General features: G+C 53.4%; 2 protein-coding genes across 5 annotated transcripts; both read right to left on the bottom strand.

Annotated features, from left to right (window-relative positions):
* Positions 1-328: 328 nt before the first annotated feature.
* Positions 329-2,807, bottom strand: LOC117007072 (E3 ubiquitin-protein ligase makorin-1-like). The gene is made up of 8 exons (XM_033079954.2): positions 2,755-2,807; positions 2,184-2,327; positions 1,790-2,079; positions 1,518-1,600; positions 1,186-1,406; positions 835-945; positions 618-744; positions 329-543 (listed from the first exon to the last, which is right to left on the bottom strand). Exons 1-8 carry the CDS (start codon positions 2,805-2,807, stop codon positions 373-375), a joined length of 1,200 nt encoding a protein of 399 aa, XP_032935845.2. The 3' UTR covers positions 329-372.
* Positions 2,808-3,716: 909 nt separating this feature from the next.
* PPARD (peroxisome proliferator activated receptor delta) lies at positions 3,717-21,998 on the bottom strand. 4 transcript variants are annotated; one of them, XM_033080145.1, is made up of 8 exons: positions 21,950-21,998; positions 19,262-19,350; positions 9,479-9,707; positions 8,631-8,782; positions 7,805-7,943; positions 7,029-7,231; positions 6,262-6,715; positions 3,717-5,870 (listed from the first exon to the last, which is right to left on the bottom strand). In XM_033080145.1, the coding sequence occupies exons 3-8, from the start codon at positions 9,606-9,608 to the stop codon at positions 5,623-5,625; spliced, it is 1,326 nt and encodes a 441-aa protein (XP_032936036.1). In that variant the 5' UTR covers positions 9,609-9,707; positions 19,262-19,350; positions 21,950-21,998; the 3' UTR covers positions 3,717-5,622. The 4 variants fall into 4 exon arrangements, with proteins under 4 accessions (XP_032936036.1, XP_032936037.1, XP_032936038.1 ...); XM_033080146.1 differs by having other exon boundaries at positions 6,262-6,712; XM_033080147.1 differs by having other exon boundaries at positions 9,479-9,593.
* Between the last annotated feature and the right edge of the window lie 215 nt (positions 21,999-22,213).

The raw sequence follows: 22,213 nt of genomic DNA, 5'->3' as shown, positions 1-22,213 counted from the left end.
CGAGGGTGGATCCCCCAGCCCGCAGACCATAGGCTCCCGGAAGCGTGGCGTTACACAACACGTTTTATTTCGTTTTTCCCGGATCTGGCTAAAAAAGAGTTTAAAACGGTGCCACCCTGCTGCCCGGCCCGTGGATGTCAGATCCCCCCGCTGCCTCCCAGCTCCCAGCCCACCCCACCCGTGGGGCAGAGTGGGCACGGCAGAGCAGGAGGGCTGTGCCCTGAGTCTCCCCCAGTGCACCCATAAATGCCAGCCAGACTGCTTCCCCATCCCATCCCATCCCACCCCAAAACAATGGCAGGAGTCAAGAGCAGATGCTTTTGCCTCCCGGAGATGTGTCCCAGCCACCAGCAGCACCCAGGCCCCTGCGGCTCAGTCGGAATCACTGAAGACTGTGAGAAGTATCTCGTGGAGAAACATCTCGCGTTCACACTCTCTGTCGGGATATTCTTCCTCCAGCAAGGCCACAGTAAGAGCCCAATCGAGCGCGCTCAACTCCTCATCCTCCTCATCAGAGCTCTCCGAGGAAAAAGGGATGAACACCTGCAGAAGAGAAGGGAGGATGAGCCGCAGCTCCCGGTGCCCTGCCCAGCCCCAGGATGTGCCACCCCACTTACTGCGGGCATCCTTGGCCGCCGCCGCCGTCTGTGCCGCCGTGGCCGGCAGGCAGGCTGCTCGTGCAGGTAGATGCACTCTGATCTGAAAGGGCAGTGGCCACGGGCGAAGAATTTGCACCTGATTTTCCTGTGGGATTCCAAGCACAGTTGTGAGTGTAGCTCTGAGAGCGGCACAGAGGACACAGCCCCATCACCCACAGCAGTGCCACGCACTCACCCTGTCCGTGCCTTGAAGGTTCTGATGAGCTCCTCTTTCTCATCCACATCTGAGATCCAGTATTTGTGGGGGATGTAGTAACTGGAGGTGATCCGGCACTCTGGGCAGGCACTGGATGAGGGTGATGGGTGCAGTTGGGTGTCCCAAGAAGGGAGCATGGAGCCTGGGGTCAGCACCCTGCTGCCCTGGTCTCATCCAGCACCCCCATACCCACCCATTACCACTCTGAAGCGCCTGCTCCCAAAGAAAACTCACACCGATCCCAAAACCACATCACCAGACCCAAGGAGTCATTTCAGGACACAGAAGGGGGAATGGTGACCACCCTGCCACATCCCCATCCCCACTCACTTTATGACGGTGCTCTGGAAGTCCCGGCTGCGCCGCCACCTGCGGATGCACCCCACGCAGTACGCGTGGCTGCAGTTCGGGAGGATCCCAAAGAGCCGCTCCTCCGGCAGTGCCTTCTCGTACACCCTGTCCATGCAGATCCCACACACTACAGCCTCGCTCTGGGCTCTCAGCGTCGTGGTGGTGGCCAGGGCTGCCACAGCACCTGGCTCTGCAGGGACCTGCAAGCAGAGCAACACAGCATGGCAATCCCCGGTTCTGTCACTGCCCTGGCTTCAGGGAACACCACAGCGTGACAGGGAGTGCCTGGCCACAGGAGACCCCAAACCCACCTTTGCAGGGGGGGTTGTCTCCAAAACTGCCTCTGTGGGGTCAGCAGAGTCCGGATCCAGTGCTGGCTCTTGTGGTTGGGAGTCTGCAGGAGGGGAAAAGCTCAGAGAGCTGGGTGGGCTGCTCAGAGTGTGCAGCTTCAGCAGGGACAGTCCCCACACTGGAGAGCTCCCCACAGCCCCAGTTTGACCCAGGCTCGGGTCACAGGCAGAAACATGCACAGGTTACTTCACCACAACCACCCCAGTGGTCCCCTGGGCAGCCTAGCACCTACCTGAGGCACCCTGGGCTTTTGTGGGAACAAATTCTCCACTGATGGCCTCACAGGTGATGTTACCAAGTGCTGGGATGTTCTTGTCTTTCTGTTCCACTTCTACCTTCACTCTGGGGAGCTTGGAGGCCGCACATGTCATGCTGTGGGCAGGGTGGACCGAGCACTGGGCTCCCCCCTGGTCCTGGTCTACAGCTGTGGGCTCAGTGCCAGGCTCCTGGCTGCAGGGGCGGCGGGGCATCAGACCATACTGGGTCCCTTCTGGTGCTGCTTCCTCCTGGATGTGCTGGTAGCTGGAGACAGAGGGTCCCATCAGTCCAGCACGGCTCCTCTTGGCTCCCAGCCCGGCTCCTCTTGGCTCCCAGCCCATCCTCACGGCATCACAGCCCTTCCTTACCTGCACTGCTCTCCATAACGGCAAAACCCACTCTGGAAGTACCTGCAGACCCGGCCTGATTTTCTGTCATGTGAGAAGCGGCAGCTGTGGCCCCACCGGCAGAATCCACGGGCATAATTCCTGTTAGCCAGAGGAGCCACGTGGCTGGGTCAGACCCTGCTCCAGCCCTGCCCTACCGTCCCCCCAGTACCAGCTTTGTTTGGGTGGGGACATATTTTGGAACCCCCCCATGCTGGGCTCAGGAGCCCTTGCCAAGGGCAAGGCCAGGGAGATTCAGGGTCCTCCCAGCCCCATCCAGCCTAATCTCCTGGTTAATTAGAAAGCAAAGGAAGCCCAGGACAGGGCTGGGGGAGCGGGGGTACCGAGGGCTGGGGCAGGGAGAAGGGCAGGAGCCCTTGGCTGGGGCTGGCAGGGAAGGGGGCCTGGCTGCAGAGCTGCAGGGGGGCTGAGGAAATGGGCAGGGTGGATCACGGCCACCCCAATCTAATCCCTACCCCCACAGCGAGGTGCCCCATCCCCAGCCTTTCTCCCCCGAAAGCTGCTCCCAGCCACCCCATCCTCAAGCCTGTACCTGCACACGGTTCTCACACAGCTTGTCTCGGTCCTTGACGGCCCAGATGCCATCATGCAGCTTGTCTCTACCTCTTCCTCAGCAGCAAAGAGGGCAGGGCCACCTCCCAGGGCTATTTATGGCCTCAGTGAGCCCCGGGCCCGGCCCTGGTAGCCGGGAGCACGTGTTTTGGGCGGGGGACAAGCCCAGGCTAGCTGATAGCGCCCGGCCGTGAGCAAGGTTTACACTAAGTCAAGGATTTTGCAGCTCCTGCAGTGAGGAGCCTGGACGGGGGCATCACTCCAGCGTGCGTCACTAAATTCTGTATATTCTAATTCTTTTATCATTACTATTTCCCCTTCCTTTTCAGTCCTATTAAACTGTCTTAAACTCAGCCTGTGGATTTCACTGCTTTCTCAGTTCTCCCCCCATCACACTGGGAAGGGAGGGAGGGAGTGAACGGCTGGCTGATGTTTCAGTGCCTGTTGGGGTAACCATACAGGGTCCCCAGCCATGTCCCCTGTGCCCCTACATACCCAGCATCACAACGGCTCCTCGTGTCCCCTGCTGCATGGGAGAGGCAGGGAGCCCTCAACAGCTTCCCTCAGGGCACTCAAGCCGGGGCTGGGGCGTCTCCAGCTCTTTGCAAATTCTCAGGTGTTTCACTACCACCAAGGGACGCCCTGGAGCTCATTGTTCCCCTTCTCGGGGTATTTGCAGCTCATTTCCAGCTCCATCCCCAGCATTTGAGGCAGGAAGCACTCATCTCTGAAGATGGGATCCTGCTCAGGATTGGATCTTTCTGTTGCTTTAGGTTTGAAGGCAAGAAAACTACAGCAGGTACGAGATTTGGGAATTAGAGCCCCAAGAATCATGGCAAATCCCTGGAAATCACAGCAAATCCCATCGCCTCTGCTGGAAATCCTCCCAGCCCCTCACCAGGTGCTGAGAGAAATCCCACAAAGTCAGGCTGGACACTAAGAGATTCTTAAATATTTAGTTCAGATTTATTTAAAGTCAAGTCAGTTTGTGGACACTATTTATATTATTAAAAACACTTGGAGGTTTGTACTTCTAGCAAAAATATACATTTCAGTTTGAGGGTTGTTATACTGTTGAGGAAGGAAGAGCAAAAAGTTTCCCAGGTGATGGGCACAAGTCCTGTATTGGTGGGGACACCACCGGGGTTTTGGGAAAGACAAATCCCCCGGGCTCCAACCAGCACACGAATGTCTCCAGTGCCTTCCCCCAGAGGGCTTCAAAGTGCTTCAGAAACGGTAATTCCCAACACCCCTGCGAGGTAGGGAGGGGAGGGCTGGCCAGGGAAACTGAGGCACGGCAAAAGGAGTGGAGTGTGGCAGCGGGGGCGGGGGTGAGGTTTGGGACCGGCCAGCCCTGTGATGGGGAGGGAAAGCCCAGTGCTCTTCCCCTTTGGGTTTTAAAGGAATTATTGCACCAGGGAAATCTGCTACCCTGAAGAGGAGGAAAGTAAAATAAAACCGAGTAATTTGCTCCCACAACCCCTCCTAGGGAATATCAGTATTTTAATAAGGCTGCTCAGGACACGGGGGACTGTGAGCTGCAGACAGGGAAGTGTCACTTCTTAACTGAGACACCATTATCCTGAAAGGGAAACTGAGCCCTTCCCAGGTCCATCCTCCCCTGCCCGAAGCCCAAGTGACACAACCCCCACACCAGGGGCCTGGCCTGGCCCAGGCAGCACGGTGGTGTTTCACTACAGCTGTGAGAAGTTGTGAGGCAAAACCACAGAATGATGCTGGGTTCAGGCAGACCCCTAAGCCTGGAGCTGTTCCCATTCCTGGGAACAGGAGCAGAGGAGGACTGGCAGCTTCCCTGACACAGCCACGCTCACTGGAAGCTCCTGCCCAGTGTGAGCATCCCAACCACCCCCTCCCTGTTTATAAATCCTTGGCATTTATGGCTGCAAAGCTCTCTGCAACCAATGCACTAACAGAACAGAACCTCGTGCTCCTGCTCTGAGCAGACAGCACGTGACAATCCAGGTCCCTTTCACAGAGGGGAAACTGAGGCAGGACACCAAACCATGACCAGTTCAAGGCCCCTGACCCTCCACACACCATTTTTGTAACTCACATCTGTGCAGAACAGCCCGTGGAAGCCATGGATTCTGTGCCTCTGCTCTGAAGGTGAATGTTAAGGAGTCCAATCCTTTCCCTCCTACTTCCCCATCCCAGCCTCTCACACTGAGGTGCCAAGGGACACATTCCCTATGCCCTAGGGAGCAAAGGCTCCCACACAGCACCTGGGAAGGCAGAGTTCACACAGTCCTGCTGGGAGACAGACACTGCAGAGCATGGGGGGTGCTGCAGCTGTAGGACAGCCCTACCTGCATTCAAATACTCCAGCTTTTCTTTGGGAAAGAGAGAAACATCCTTTCATCACACTGTCCCAGACTTCACGGCTCAGGACCACGTCCTTGGGTGTGCAAATGAACAAGAGAACACAGTCACACTGTAAGTGCTGCTGTCAGCCCTGCTGGCCCCTGCATCCCCCAGCCCTCCTAAGGACCAGAGCTCCCCATCCTGGGGACCTGAGATGCCACAGTGACCTCGCTGCCTGAGCCATGTAAACCTGGTGGCCGCTCTGCTCCGGGAGCAGCCAGAGCTGGGCCATAGGAACAGGAACAGCAGCTTTGCAGATTTGTTAGTGTGTGTTAATGGAAGCCCTGGCCGAGCAGGAGGCAGCTGCAAATCCTGACGGCGTCTTGCCCTATGTACCGTATGTCAGGGTCACATAGAAAAGAGTTTCCAGTAGGAGAAATGGAAGACACTGGGAAAGGTTTTCTTTGTTTCTGTACAAAGAGTCTTGATGGGAATTCATGGCTTCATTCTCATAAATAACAGGTCCTTAGTACATGTCCTTGTAGATCTCCTGCAAAAGTGGGTGCAGAGATGTTTCTGTCTCTGTCTTCTTGATCTTCTGCACCAGCTGGGCGTGCTCTGTCACCAGCTGTCGCAGGTCAGCCATCTTCTGCAGCAGCTTGGGGAAGAGGTACTGGGCATCCGGGTGGTTGGACTGCAGGTGGAACTCCAGCGCTCGCAGGATGTTGTCCTGGATCTCCTCCACCTGCTTCACGTTCATCAGGCCAGGGCGGTCTGTGGAGAGGAAGCAGGGTAGCTGCAGGGTCATGGTGCAGCCCTCCAAAGTACACACTGCTCCTGGGGAAAGGGAGCCAGGGACTGTAACCCACCCACTGTGACTTCAACCTCAGCAGCTACAAAGGGGAGAAGTGTGCCCTTGGAGACTGTATCCCACAGCAGCACATGAGAAAGAGGTGCCATTTCTACATTCCTTGCTGTCGGTCCAACCTTGACAGGCATCACTGCCACAGAGAAGCTTTGGTTTTGGAAGTGTTCAGTACTTCTCACTCCCTGAGACATCCCTGGCTGACCTCAGGCTGCAGCTCAGCTCCCCTGGCCCCCTCTGAACCACCTATAAGTAGGGAGGACTTTTCCTGACCCTGGCACTGCCAGGGCACCCACTCACCTCCACACAGGATGATGGCAGCCACAAACAGGGACAGGTCACTGTCATCCAGCTCCAGCGCGTTGAACTTCACAGCAAACTCAAATTTGGGCTCCATGATCTCATTGAAAGGCTTGCGCAGGCTGCGCAGGAACTCGCGGGTCACGAAGCCGTTCCCGTTGGCCACCAGCAGCCCATCCTTGTTCATGATGGAAGCCAGCATGGCAAAGATGGCCTCGTGCACCCCGTACTTGAGCAGAGTCACTTGGTCGTTCAGGTAGAGGCCAACGAAGCTGGGGATGCTCTTGGCGAACTCGGTGAGCTCCCGCACGGTCTCCACCGTGGTGCACTGGCAGCGGTAGAAGACGTGCACCCCGATCTCCTTGTAGGGGGGGATGCCATTCACCAGCTGCTTCCACACCAGCCCCTTCTCTGCCTGCCACAAGGTGTCCATGTCATGGATCACAAAAGGCTGCTTGAACAAGAAGCAAATTAGGAGTCTGCCGTGCGGACTCAAGGCACCAGCTCTGCCCAGGACAATCATGTTTGTTTGTCTGCCTGTCCCTGTGCAGTGCCCAGGCAATCTGCACCCACCCACCACAGCACAAGTGCGCAGAGCAATGGGATTTTTCCCAGCAAGGGGCAGGACATGCAGAGCCCACCTGGCTGCAGGTGGGAATGGTTCATGTGGAACAGCTATGGCAGCAGGGAGATGTGCAGCATCTCCCAGAGAACAGCTCCCTGTGCTGGCCATGGCCAACCCCACCTGCCCTGGGAGGGGAACTTACTGGGGTGCTGCTGGCCTTCCCGGTCAGGATACCTCTTGCCTTCTTTTTGGTCATGTTGAAATTCTTCAGGTAGGCGTTGTAGATGTGCTTGGAGAAAGCTTTCAGGTCAGCCACCTGTGGGTTCTGGCAGCTGATCTCGCTCGCCGTCAGCCCTGCCACCAGCTTCCTCTTCTCTGCCTCTGGCATGCGCCCGAAGCGGATTGCTGGGGGGCAAAACTGGGGGTCAGGACAGCAGGGGGACTCCAGGAGATGCATCCAGAGAGGCAGCAGTTTATTCTGCCACTGCAGACAGACAGGTCTGCTGGAGAACACCTGCAGCTACGTGACACAATGCTTCTCCAGGCTGCTGCTCCTCCAGCATTAACAACTTCACGAACCAGCCACTGCTGCTGCCTCAGACCAAACTTCCAAACCATTCCTCTGGGCTCTTGCATAATCCCCACTTCCCACATAAACAGCTTTGCTTGTCTGGGTGTGAGATTCTCACACCTGAAGTCTGAAAGTCCCAGCACAGAACAATCTGTGTTCCTCTGGGCTAGTCCGTAAGGGACAGCCACATGCCAGCAGCTGCTGTACTGCATGGTGGGAATGAACAGCCCCTTCTCATACAGAAAAAGGGGAAAAGGAGTAAAACGCTTGAAGCACTGGGTTTGAGTGATCCCCTAGCAAGAAGAGTCATGGGCTAAAGCACAGCAGGCCATGGGCACCCTTCACAGGAGGACAGCTGGCCCTGTGTCACCCATCAGGCCAGGCCTTTGGGCAGCAGTGACACTCACCATTGTGTGACATGCCCAGCGAGAGGCATTTCTGGAAGCGGCAGTACTGGCACTTATTTCGGTTCTTCTTCTGAATCTTGCAGCTCCTCTCACACTTCTCGTACTCCAGCTTCATGCGGATCGTCCGGCGGAAGAAACCCTGCAGGCAGGGAGCAGGGGGACATGGAGCAGCAGTGCCTGTGGTTTGGGACCAGGCTGGTTTGTTATCCCCAGGAGCTTCTGGGGGGTTTAGGGAGTGAGGAGGGGGAGCCCTGGGTCTCTCTGATGCAAGCAGAGTCTCTGTCCCAAGGAGAGGTCATGTGGTGGCAGAAAGGGGCTGCAGAGGAAGAAGCGTGGGGGGCACACTGTGCGTGGTGCTGTAACTGTGCCAGCAGCCCACAGAGAGGGAGGGTGGAACAAACCATGGGACAACCCCAGCCTGCAGGAATGTCTGGCAGGACCTGGGCTGCTAACACAACCCTGCTGGATCTGCTGCAGGGGAAAGAATTCCAGAGGAATAGCCAAGCTGCAGCCAGTGATCCCAGGGAGATAAACACACAGCTCACTGCTGATTTGCAGCACAGAAACTATTTTTAAAAGCACACTTGGATTGCCTTACACAGCAAAGCATGACAAGGCAAGGTTTGAGCCATACAGGTCTCAGCCCCCATCCCAGGGCAGCATTTTCTGCCTGCCTATACTCATCCCATTCTAGACAGGTTGAGTTTTTTACAATCAATCCCAAATCCCTGTTTTGCTGCAAATCTGCTTGTGTGAGGAGGCAGCCCAGTCGCTGGGATCTAACCCCTGCTTGGTGCAGCTGAACCCAGCTGTTCCTGGGACTCACCTTGCAGCCCTCACAGGCGTGCACGCCGTAGTGGAAGCCCGAGGCTTTGTCTCCACAGACCCTGCACTCCACGTTCAGCGCTCCCAGCGCCGCCTCCTCGCAGCCCATCTGCAGCTGGTCCGACAGCGAGGGAGAGGAGCTCTGTGACAGGTCTGCAAACACACACAGGGACGTGTCCTTCCGTGTCACAGCCACAGGCCCAGCTCCTGGTGTGGCCAGCTTCTCCAGCCATGGGGCTGAGGAGGGATTTCCAGCCCCTGTCCTGCCTGCTTCTAGTATCACATCTGGAATCTGGCACTGACTGCAGGCAAATGTCATGAGCAGAGCCAAGAATGCCCCAGCAGCTCAGACTCCACATCAATGCTCCTTTCTTCCCTCTGGCATTCATGTCCTGGCAATGAAACCTCAACCAGCAGATTTTAAAATCCTTGCTTGGCTGGCTGCTCACACAGGACATCCCAGCTGGAATATCAAGGGCTCTGAAGGAGCCTCTTCTGCATCCATAAACCTTCTCTCCTACCTCCTACAGTCACTTTGCTCCGAGGACCTCAAGAAGCGTCCAAGGAAGCACTCCCAAGCACCCTGGGAGGCCCCTTGCTCTGAAGCTCAATGTTACCTGCCTGTCCTTTTAATTTCCACTACTAAACCCATTGCCAACGGCTGTGCAGTGACCTCAGAGGAAGAAATAAGCCTCTCCATAACTTGGAGCATTATTTCACAAAGGGTAGAGATTAAAACCAGCTGAACTCCATTCAGGGACAGATCTCTGCCCTTGCAGCTGAGCATGCTGCCTGGGGGCTGTGGGTGTCTGGATGCTTCACAGGATGAGCTCCTGTGGCTCCACTCACCTGTGTAGCTGCTTGAAGGCAGCGAGCTGTCTGGTCCTCCAGTTGTGTCTGAAGCTCCACTTGCCACCATCACTGCCTCTTCCTCTTCCTCTTCCTTGACCTCAGGTACTTCCTCCTGTAGTTGTTCCATAATTGATCACCCCTCAGTGCCAAGACTGCAATCCCTGTCATAGCTCTGGCATCATCCGCGTCTATCCAAGATGGACCCCACCAGGCTGTTCCTGCTAGCCTGCAGGACATGGAGAGAGGCCACTGAGTGCCTGCATGGAGCAGCTCAGCAGCAGGGCAGTGTCACCAACCACACCAGTCCTGCTTGTGCTTGCTCCTCAGCCAGTGAGACATGCAGAGCAGGACTCATTTAGAGATCCCTTTGCACTCTGGAATAAACATTCTGTAGGATTCTAGGAAGAAAAAACTCAGAATTGTTTTTAAAGCCCAGCAGACCACCCAGGGGTCCCCAGCTTACAAATCCCATAGCAGAAATGCTGCCTCAGACAATGTCCCCCAGAGCTGCCAGTGACCTGGGACGTGATGGTAACAGCCAGGGCCAGGGTCTGATAGAGCCAACACCTCCAGAAGGATCAAAGTAAGGCTGGCTTCACCTGTCTCTGTCCAGCCATGGCAGAGCCTGGATTGGGAGCAGCAGCTGATCAGGGAGTGCCATGCCCATGGGTGGAAGATACCGGGGGAGCAGGGCTCAGTGCAGCAGCAGGCAGTGGCTAAAAGTCCCTGGCCTGTACAAGCCATCTGTAAGACTGATGGCTTCCTGTCGGCCCTGCACTCACACTCCTTCCCATCAGTGCTGCCAGTTATAGCTTTTGTGTTTGTTTTCACTTGGCTCCTCTGCCAAGAGCAGGGTTGAACGTGTTGCTGTTGCTCTGCACAGCTGCCGGGCCGTGCTCAGCCACAGGGTCCAGCAGTGCAATCCCAACAGCCACACAATCCAACCAGTGTCTTTATCCTGGGTTTCCTGTGGGAGGAACGGCCCCATCCTCCCCCCACACTTCCGCTCCTTGTTTGCCTTTCTCCATCCCAAAGAGCCCACAAAAAGCTCCAGCCGTCCGAACGATGCAGCACCGGTACCGTGGCTATGGCAGAGCCATTCCCTCTCCCTCCCAACCATGCTGGATCTTAATTCCTAAACTGACTTTTCTTGAATAATTAAAATCTCAAGCCCATCTTATGTAAAGTTCCAACCACTTCCTTACGAGAGTTATTTTTAAGTGGAGAAATACCCATTAGGAAAGCCACTGAAATCCATGTTCAACCAAGAAAGCCTCAATCTGCAAATTAAACTAATGCAGGATCTTGCAGGGGCCTTGTATAAGGACAACCTCAAGCTCTGGCATGGTCTGTGCCCCATGCCCAAGCCCACAACACAGCTCAGGGTTTGCTGGGGGAGGGCAGCAGTGATCCAGGACTCCCTGGATTTGTTTGCCCTCCCACAGCAGACCCCCACACCTGGCACTTCAAACTTGAGCTGCAGCCAGCTCCTTAGATTGTTGGAAAGACATCAAGGTCAAAGCTCCCTGAAAGAGCAAGGAGGCAGATCAGGGAGAGAACAAAACCTGCAGGGAGGCTGAACACAAACACATCACATATCCAGGACACAAGTCACCCCTGGTGCTGGTGCTGCAACAAAGTCTCCTGTGGCTGAGGGGGCTTTATTTTATTCCTCCACACTGGGAATTCAGACTGCAGGACAGTGGCTTTGTTTCCAGCTGAGGTACATTAGTGGCAACAGTGAGCACACTGCCCTGTGCTCCTTGGCAGCAGGAGCAGGCAGAGGGGTGCTCCCTTCCTGTGCCTCCACACGAGCACTGAGGGACCATTGAAGGGCTGTGTTATCCTTGGCCTCTGCTCACACATCCCACACAGTGGGACATGGCAGACAGGCAGGAAAACCTATTCATGGGAGATGGAGGGTAATGAACTTCACCGTTTGCAGGGTTATATATAAATGATCGCACAAACACCAGGGAAACACTTTTGCCTGGAGGAGCAGTTAGTGGGGGAAGCAGAAGCTCGTCTACAGTGGAAAATCCATCCTGCAGCAGCTTCATGAGCAGCTCATTAGATTCCCTTTGTCCCTAGCATCCAGCACAAGCCCCTTGCTTTAAACCCACTGCAGACAGAGCTCTCTGCTTTGCCCCAGATGTCTCATGGGACATGTTGGAATAATGTGGGCACATCCCTGACATGCTGTCCTCCATCTGCCAGGTCTACTCAGGGCAGCAGCGAGTTTCTGGCATGCAGTTTGCTCCCCAAAACCCAAAGAAGTAACTCTAAAACTGTGCTTGGAGTCAGTCTTGAATGGGTGTGAGGAGGATGAGACAGACAGACAGCTCCACGGGCCTCTAGCTAAGGCTGCTCACATGCACGCAGGCATTACAGAAAGGATATGGGTGTGAATCTCACCCTTTGAGAGAGAGAAAAGCTTTTACCAGAAGGCTCCAAATGTATTGTTTGTACATCTTCTTGCAGGTCAAGAGTTCAAGGGCCTGGGCAGAGGGGAGCTGTGGGAGCTCTCTGCACACCTGCCTCTCCCTTAGCCCTTCCCATTTTCTAAACAACTGGGATAGAGGGAGAGGACTGAAAAAAAGGATTGATCTCACAGAGAAGCTGCAGTCCCTGCCTCTGGCAGATGAAAGGCCAAGGCAGCCTGGGTAAAGGGCTGGGCATGGCCATGCCTGTGCAGCCCTTGGAGGAGCCAGCCAGCTGGGCAGAGCCCTGGCAGGAGAGGGACCTCAGCCCTCATCCCCATGCCAAGTACAGCACTGAGGCAGCAGGCAGAGACTGTGGAGATTCTCCAAGAATTCACAGGCTCCCATCTGTTGTAAGCCCTTGTAAGCCCTTCAGTGGGAACGGGGGGGAGGGCTGGGAAGCTGGAGCTCTCCAGAGGTTTGTGCTAACTCTGTCTGTCTGAGCACAAGGAGGGACCTGAGCTGCCAGCACCACAGCCAGGAATCTTTGTGGGACAACACTGGGTATGACACAGGCCAGCCAAAGGGCCCATCTCACCCCAGCCATTTGGTGTCTCCACATCTAGCGGCCAAGCTGACAGAGCAGGAGAAGGGATAACTTGGTCTCCTCCTCTTGGCTGAGTCCTGTGCCAGAGCACAGCACACAAGCTTCAAGCTGCAGGAAGACGGGTAGAGATTTCTGCCTGCTGTAGACACCCACACCTTTTTTCCATTCAGCAGCTGTCACAGGACGCTGATGGAAACAAGGATGGAGACTGTGAATTTCTTCCTAAGCGTATCCAGAGAATCCAACAAAGCTGTTTCCCCTCCTCTTCCCTCAGGATGGGAATGAGCAAGAGGGCAAGCATCTCATGACTTGCTGTGCCCTTGCTTCAATGCCTGTTCCAAGGAGCTTTGGTAACTGGCTGAGCCAGCAGTTTCCTCTGCAGCCAGCACAGGGAGGATTTGTTTGCTGGCTCTGGGCTTGGGCTGCTGCCTGCTGGCTGCAAACAGCTTGGGCAACAGGTTTGTCTTTCCTAGAAGCTGGCATCTACGCCAAGCTAAACCATCAGTGGGAACAGGGAGAGAGACGTGGCACAACCAGGGGAGGAAAAAACCAGGAATAAAAGTTAAAAGGAGATAAATCTTCAGTGTGGATTCCCTGCAAGAAGGTAGTACTTCTCCAGAGCTGACCAAGATCCAAGCCTCCAGTTCTGTGCCCCTGTGGCCTGGCAGTTCCCCTGGCAGCCAATCCTGCTGATTAGCATGTAGACCCTACAGCCAAGCTCAGAGTTTCCAGGCAAAGCAAAGCACCAAAGAAAGGTTCAAACCTCCCAAGAGTCAGGTCACAGAGCTGATCCGCTCAAAGCAAATTGTTCAATACAACTGTACTATAAAAGAGGTCATAAGGAATGGCAAAAGGAAACCAATATACCATGGGGCACTCCTCACTTGTGCTTACTCCTCTGGACAAGAACATTCACCAAACTCACAGCCAAAAGAAACAGAAGGGGTGAGATGAGAACTCAGCCCTCCATAGGGCAGCACTGTGATGCACAGCACATTTTGAATCCACAACTGAAAACTGACCTGAATCCATAAAGGAGATGTGATTGCTGCTGGTTGACTACCTTTTTCAGACTTCCTCAGGTGGTGTCACTGCTTCCAAGATCTGCTAATCAAGTACCAGTTTCTGTTCCTCCTCCTACACGTCAGCTACTACTACTAAAAGCCAAATAAGAGCTAAGCCAGATGCTGCAATACAGGAAAGGTAACTAAGAGTACAAAACAGGAGAGACGAACACTGAAAACATGTTTATGTTTGCTCCTGGAAGATCAGCACACTCCACATTAGCCAATGAGATCTCAGCAGCACTTACTAGCTGAGTGTTTCCTCCCTTACTCAAAGTCCTGGCCGCAAGGCAGGCTACACACAAAAATAAACTACTACAGCTAGCAAGGAAGAGCCCTCCCACACAGCACTGACCAGGATGGACATTCTGGGCCAGATTCTTCCCCTTGAAGCATCTGCTTAGATGCTGTGCCATGCTCCAGAATCCAGTCCTGTGATTTTCTCTCCAAGGCTGTGGACCACCTGTGCTTCCCCAAGACTGAGCTGGCCTCATTAAGCAGAGGGGTATTGCCAGAGATGCCATGACAATTAGCTGCTGCTAATTACTCAGGGACTTGTGACACAGGGTGAAGGAGATTCCCTCAGATGCCTTGAGAAGCCTGGCTTGCCAAAATGAATCACACATCTGTTGCATGTTTTAGCTCACCCACTTCCTGGGCACTGAGGTAGGGGAAAAAACCCCAGCTCATTAAAAAGGTTACGAAACTTGCCAGATTCTTCTCTTTTTGTACCATGATTGATGCTGTCCCCAAAACCAGGTCATGACATTTTGCTCCAAAAGGAACTTGCTGCTGGCTTTGTTCAGAGTGTAAGAGGTATTGCAGACACAGAAAAATAGCAGACTTAGGGCAGTGAACTCTCAGCCATGTGCAAAGTCTGCCAGGCTGCTCTTCTCTGGCTCCAGCAGCTGCAAGCCTGCATGAGATGTGCTCCAAAATCTTGAGATGGCAGATACAGGAAGACAGAGGAATCATCCCTCAGCAGCTTCCCAGCAGAGGGACTCCCTGCCCTCACCAGGCTGTCGCAGGCGGAAGGGCAGCAGCAGGGCAGGCAGGGAAGAGCTGTGCAGTTCTTAGCTCTTACTTCAAGTGCTGCTCCATGACCTTCAGCAAATCTGGTCAACTCCTCTACTCCCATTTCCTTGATCATAAAAAACAAACAATCAACCCAACCAAAACCAAAATCCACCACAAAGAAACAAACCCTGGATTTTTACAGTGCTTCCTTCCTGATCCTTCCCTGGATGCATTAGCTCATGGAGACAGCATGTTTTGGAAGTGCAGAGCCAAGTGTCATTGTTTATTCCTGTATTAAAGATTTTAACACCTGTTTGCAGTCACACTTGCAGGTCTGGTCAGCTCCCTTGCACTGCTTGTGACCATCTTCTCCTGTTGTACATTCCAGTACAAGGAATTTCCAGGATGACTTTCAGGAAGGAAACTGTCACATTTCATTCTGCCAACTGCTGACTGGTGCTGGTGTTTAGCAATCAGCTCAGGACAGCCCAAAGTACCTTCGGTCAGGAGGGGCACGTGGCTCTGACCCATCGGAACAAGGACAGCAGCCAGGAAACAAGCAGGTACTGGAAAGGTGACACCACTGGGCCTCCTCAGTGCTGGAAATGGCACAGAAGTGCTGCTATTTGAGAAGATCATTAAGTCTGGCAAGGAGAGAAGATCATCTCCCCACAGCCCAGGGCACAGCAGAGGTGTTGTGAAAGTGTGGGAATGTTTTGGGATCACGCTACAAACCTGGCACTCACACGCCAGAGAAGGTTCTGAGATGCATTCCCCTTTCCTTTAGCATCCCAAAGGTGAGGAGGTTGCAGGCTCACAACTCACTGAACCACTGGAAGATGATGCTTTCCCAAACTGATGAAGTTCTTTTGGCTGTACTCCAAGGCAGTCAGTTTGCTTAGGGACCCCTTGTCCTCCCAAACCTGAGCAGGACACGTGGAAGGATCTGGTTTCAGGAACATCAGTAATTATAGAACAGGGCTGCTGAGGGAGGAGCTCACAGAAACAGCAACACCACTTCCCAAGGCAAACAGTGAGCACAGGGTGTTACAGACTCAGAGCGGCGCTGAAATGGAACTCCAGGAAAGTGGCGAGTGGAACAAGCTGTGGCTGTGAACAGAAGCACTGCTGCAGGTCAGTGAGGCCAAGTTTGGCAGTGCTGCACACACCAGCACCCAGCTTAGATTTCCCCAAAGTCTCAGGGTCACTGGGACACCCCTGCTTTGGAAGGGACAATCAGCTCCCTAGAAAAGCAGTGAGGGCAGCAAAGCAGCAGTGGGCCAATGAGTCACTCACGATCACACACAAATGCGACCTTCTTCTGGAGCCAAACATCCAGCAGGCCCCCAGGTTTAAGTGCCAAGTTGCCAGTGCTCCCAGATGCAGAAAAATGCCCACAAAACCAACAGCAAGCCTCCTTCTCTTTGCAGCAACAGATTTGAAATCCCATGGACTAACCAGGAAAAAAATAAATCCATCAGCCTGTAAGTTTTGTTATGTTTACACTTGGACTCCCAGAAAAGTGCTACTTGGTTGTGTACACTTTAGCAAAATATCCTGGGCAGCAGCCACAGTGCTCTGATCCCAGGATGCAGCTGACAGAGAGGAATTGTGCCCGGGCACAAGTTCCGATGATTCAGCAGGGCCAGGAACATGCGCAGCGAGAGGGATCGAGCACATTGCTGTGTCTGCTGCACTCCCCTTCAGCAGGAGAACACAGGGGTCCCAGGCTGACTGCACACATCCCCGTGAGAAAACCTCCAGAGAAAACCAGAATCACTTTTCCACACAAACTAGTACAACACCCTCTCAGGGGACTACACAGGAATGTTGTTTCCTTACTATTTTTGGCCACATTCACACGGCAATAGCTGCCTGGACAACAGAGATTCCCCTGCTTTTTCAGCAGGGAAAGGAGCAGCAGTGTCAGTGTGATCCTGCCAAGACTCACAGTGTGCTCTGTCCATTTGGATTTCTGCCTCAGCCCCCAGAAAACAAAACGCTTGAGCAAAGCATTCGCACCTTTCATAACATCCTCGTGCCTTTGGCACCATCTTGGGGGTACAGGGTGAGCCACAGAGCTCACAGCCAGCCAACAGCTACTGCTTCCTGACACAGCCAGCTGCTGGCAGCTCAGCAGGCTCCTCCAGCTCATGCTCACCCTTTTGCAGAGATCCCCATGTCTCTAAGTTCCACAACACTAGTTCTACTCCAGAATATTTTCAGAGAAGTGAGTCTCTGACCATCAGCCCTCGCGGGGTTAACAGCTTTCAAGAGCCAACATCTCTAGCAGAATCTGTATAAACAACTTTAAGATGAAAAGTTGATTTGGGCATTTTCAGAAGTATCCCAGATTGCATTATGATGAAATCAAGAGTTCCACAGAAAAACGCTTGTAACAAGTCAGGCAGGATAGGGATTTGAGTTCAGGCTTCCATCAACAAGATGACTGCACAAAGCATTGCTTATTTTGAAGCCATCTCACACAACCCCTGCCAGGAAAGGCCTGACAAAGCCTGTCCTAATGACATAGGCATGTGTTTAGCAGTTAAGTCTGTCTTAACAGCCCATCAAAGAAATGCTTCCCTATCAGTTCATCTGCCCTTTCAAATCACCAAAACCATTCCCTGTCTCCAACCCACATACCTGGTAAGGGTTGAACGTGCATGTTCTGGTTTTTGCTATTTCAGGTTCCAGTTCCCAGACCAGGGCAAATCAGGAAATGCAGCATGATGGCAACAGCTCTGGGTAACATGGAGGTTACCAGGCTGTGCCTGTGCCCCAGCCCCAGAGATGAATTCCAGCCTGACCAGCACCATAGCAAACATTTGTGTTTCTGGCTAGCACTTTCATCCTGTCACTTCCTCCTCCATGGTCAGGATTCCCCTGCAAACCACAGATTCCCTAAAACTCCAAACTTTGAGCAGAGCCTGTCTATGAGGTCCCCAGGAAAGCACCCCAACATACACATGCATTTCAGAGCCCTTTGCAAAGCCAGACCTGACCAAAACGATCCCAGATGTTCACAAGCTCTTGGCTAAGCCTTGGAGAACACAGACATTTTCCAGACACTACGACTGAAACTGTGATTATTAAAGCATTTCAAGAAGTCATAATGAAACTAAAGATACATTCTGAGTCAGTTCTGCTCTGAACCCTTCCTGCAATCAAGCAGGGCTCCGGTGAACGTCATCCCAAAACATATATTTTGGGGAAGATGCATTTCACAACCTCCTTGACCAAAAGGTTTCATACTGGCATCAATCATTCCACTCTAAACCCCTGCTTTGGGAAAGTAATTTCCCAGGCATTCTGCCAAGGCAAGCACATTTCAGAGTATTAAGAAAAAAATAAAACTAGTTCTACAGAAAAATCTTTCTTGTCCTCACTATGGAAATCACTTCTTCTTATCCAGACTTTCCCAGAGTCTCCAAAATTACTGTAGCAGTGCATCTCTGAACAGAGACACTTCTGGAAAAAGCAGAGATTTCTCTGCAGCACCTGATGAGAAGCAGCAACACAGCCCGATGAATCTGTGGTTATCAGTTTGTTCCTGCTCTAGGCAAAAGAGTCTGTACAAACCACAAAACTCCTGACACCTAAAATGTCATTGTCAGGGCAAGCCAGGCTGGGCTCTGACAGCAAATAACCTTTCAGGCATAAGCATTGTAACATCATCTCACCCAATTAAAACATTATTTGTATGTCAGGTTCTGTTGTTCAGAGGAGCCCAAGAGTCTCTTGTTGTGCCAATCCTTCAGTCTCCAAGAACATTTGCAGATTTTCAGTCCATAATTCAATAGCCACAGACGAAATACTCCCCAAAGGGCAACAAGATGTACTGTACAAAAATACATATTTTTCAAAAGGCATCATGCAAGAAAGACAGAACCCATCAACACCCGAAAGCAATTCTGTCTAACAATGCTCTTCTGATCAGCAAAGCCTCACAGGGCTCATTACAAAATCCTCTCCACACGCTGTGAAGATCCTTGGAAGTCTGTGTCTTGAATACCAGAACAGAGATGACGTAACCATTGCACCAATCTGACACAGAACCCACAACAGCTCAACACCTCAGACCCGTGTTGAGGCAAACACACACCCACAGCCACAGCCACACACAGACAGCCTCAGCACCGCTGATTCCAGGAATCACTCCAGAGGTCTGTGGGCAGGACAGTGCCCACCCATGGCCCTGCTGACCACCTCCTCCAAACCCCTGTCCTGCCTCTGCCATGACCTGCTCAGCTTTGACACCGACAGACAGCACTAGCACAACGCTGCCAGGTTGTCGTGGGATTGTTGTGAGGTGACTGGTTACCCACATACAGCCCTGGATCTCATGTGCCCTCCCTTATCTACAAGAGCCAATTCCAGTCATAAACATCACTGAAATAATGAAATGTTATGTCACTATGCTTTGACAGCAAGAGGAGAACAGGATTAGATCATGTGTATTCCTAAAGTAATCCATAAAATCATATTCAGAAACCAAACAAAAATAAGGTATGGAGTTTAAATTTAAAAATAAATTTAAGAAAGTTTAAGCTCTTGGACAAAAGGAAACTTGCTGGAAGCAAACTGCTCTTCCCAAGCTCTCCCCTACCCCAAGTTTTTAGAAACACTGCTAAGTGCTGGTTGGTGGTCTGTGTACAGGGGGAAGGGTTACCTCTGCGGAGCAGCTGTCCCCGTCTGCCTGCCGCTGAAAGCCACCGCTCAGTCACCATGTCAGCACGGACAGCCAAGACCTGGAGCAATCTGCAGGAGGACAGAGAGCAAGTTTCCACGGCTGTGCTGAAGGCCAGATATTTATGCCGCTGGGAGCACTGGGCTGGGTCCAGCAGCAGCTCTGAAATTTAAACACACACTCCCTCTTTCGCACGCTGAAACCCCGGGCCAGGCTGACTCCAGGGGGCTGCTGCCACAGGCAGCATCTGTCCCAAGACCAGAGGTAGAGCAAACCCTGGGGTGTCCCAGCAGACACAGCCCCATCCCCTCACCATGGATGGCACCTTTGCCTTAAGTCACCTGCAGCCAGAGGCTGATGACCCTGAGCTCTTCTGACAAGGCACAGAACTGAGGCTAGAAAAAGTCTATGGTGGCCACAAGGCTGCTTGTTTACTCAGCTTGCTTAATCCACCTTCAAGAGGCTGCCAGAAAGTTCCTGCAACTTTAATGAACTTCCTCTTGGGTGGCTGAAACTTAAGGATTCAACAGAGTTCATTCACTCTTCTTGGTTTTCCTGATAACTTTTCCTTGTATGAATTTCAGGCTCAAAAGAGAAGGAAGAGACTAATGCCAGAAAAAAATGGATTATGAGGCTTTGAACTAGAGGACTTAGAGAAAATATGTCCTATTTTTAGACAGTTATGCAGACTAAAACGTTAAACAAAGATGTTGTGAACATGATGCTATTTGCACCCACATACCCTCCTTGACATTACCCAGGCTTAGCTGCTCCTCCCACTCTGACAGAAAAGCCCCATTTTTTATTGCTGCCCTTGACATGGGACAACTTGTGAGACAGCAAAAATCCAGCAACAAACCAGCAATAAAACAGCAACAAAACCAGCAACAAACCAGCAACACCAGCCTCTACCAGGCCAGGCAGGTTGGCAGCAACCTGTGAGCGCTGTGCTGAGGGTGAACCCCCAGTGCAGCACATCCTTCCAGGTCTGACATGGCAGTGGCAGCTGCAGCTGCCCAGCAGAGATGAAAAAAACACCACGAACGTCCTGCCTCAAAAACTGAAGATCCCAGTGGCCTGAGTGTGGAGGGTGCTCCCTACAGGATCAAGGCATATCCAGAGCAGGGCACAAGGGTGAGATCTAAAATTATGACCTGAGTCCCTTGCATTGCAGCATTCAATCACATCAGGATTTCCCAATCAGTGATGTCAAAGTCACATCCTCTTGAAGGCAGTGATTGTCCTTTTTCAGAGGTGGGGGGTGAGGACAGCCTGAAGCTCTGCCAAGTATGGATCCAACACCAGCCTCTGCCTCAGTGGGACCACAAAACCACCCTCAGGAGCATCACTCTCACAGCACAGCAGGTTTCTCATCCTTCCTCCCCCAATACGGAAGGCAGTTTTTCTAAACAATCCTGACAGAATTTCTCTTTAATCTCTCTGACAAAGAACAACACTAAAGTCATCTCAGCCCACTGGCACATCAGGAGGTGGCTTTCCCCACCTCCACCAGCAATAAAACTCATCCCGACTCAGTAACACAGCATTAGCCTTGACACTGTCAACGAGGGCTGAATCACATGCAGGGAGTGCACAAATCACACCCTGAGCTCTCTTTCATTCAGACCAGTGTGTTCTGCTGCTGCTGCCAGAGATCTGAAAACTAAATGCCTGGCTCACCTTGTCCCACTCACAGCTAAATGCCAGGACATGCCCATCACGCTACACACAAGGCAACACTTGCACCAACTCAGCAGGGCATGGAAGGAACCTGCCAGCACATCCCACCTGGATCCTTCCTCTGCTGTCCCTGGCTGACACATGGCAAGTCATCAGGAAAACTCCCACCTCAGCCTGGAGCATGTTTGTAAGAAGAGGATACTCTGCTGAAGGCAACGTTTTGCATGGAGAGGGCAGGAAGAGAGGAGACCAGAAACAAGAAACAGGACACGGGCTGCCTCAACCCACAGGTCATTGTTTTAGAGACCAATACTGCAACCAGCCCTGGGACTCTGATCCATGGGGCAGCCACTTCTCGGACCCCTCTGCAGCACCATGACGGGCATTGTCCAGACCCTACAGCACATCTGATTCCTTCTCACAAGCATGTCCTTCATCTGGAATCTCAGGGAAGGAGGGAGTGGAATGAGAAGATATGAGGGATGAGAAAGGACTCTCTCCTGAAGCAGCCCCTCACCGGATGCTCTGCTCAACGTACATCCCGATCCTCTCGTTTTTCCTCCTTTTCCAGCCCCAGACTCCTTCAGTGCCTGGTACCCTCAATCCCCAGACCAATTTCCCCTCCACCACCCCACTCTGCACAGAGGACAGGCACACTGTCCCCCTAAGCATCCTCCCGTGTGGGCCACGTCCCGTCCTCAGTCTCCCTTGATTTCCCGAGAGTAACTACAGCCTAAAGTCACTGATGCCCCTCACGCCCCAGCTCTTCACACCCACGTCTCCTTTGCACCAAACCCTGTCCCTCACACCCCTGCCCCAACCCTGTCACACCCCCAGCCCCTCACAGCCCCTCGCACTCCCCGTTCCTCACACCCTCCGGCCCCTACATGCCCTGTCCCTCACGTCCCCCATCCCTCACGTCCCCCGTCCCTCACGTCCCCTGTCCCTCACGCTTCCCCCGCTCCCTCGCGCTCCCCCGGCCCCGCTCACCTCGCGCGCGGCCCCGCTCGTGCCGTCGCCCCCCCCCGTCACCCCCGGCCCCGCGCGTCACCGCGCACGCCCTGACGCCACCGCACCCCGAGCGCGCGCGCGGCCAATCGCCGCCGCCGCCGGGGGGGCCTCGCGCTCGCGTCACCACGGCAACGGCCCCGCCCCCTTGTCGGCGCCGCACCGCCCCCTGCCGGGAGCCGCCCGCACTGCACCCCGCGGCGGGAGCGGGGCCTCATGGGAAGTGTAGGCGCTTCCTTCGGTGTT

This window comes from Catharus ustulatus, chromosome 25 (genome assembly GCF_009819885.2).
Source record: "Catharus ustulatus isolate bCatUst1 chromosome 25, bCatUst1.pri.v2, whole genome shotgun sequence".
Classification (NCBI taxonomy): Eukaryota; Metazoa; Chordata; class Aves; order Passeriformes; family Turdidae; genus Catharus; species Catharus ustulatus.
The sequence above is the reverse complement of the archived record's forward strand: the minus strand, read 5'-3'. Positions and strand labels throughout refer to the sequence as shown.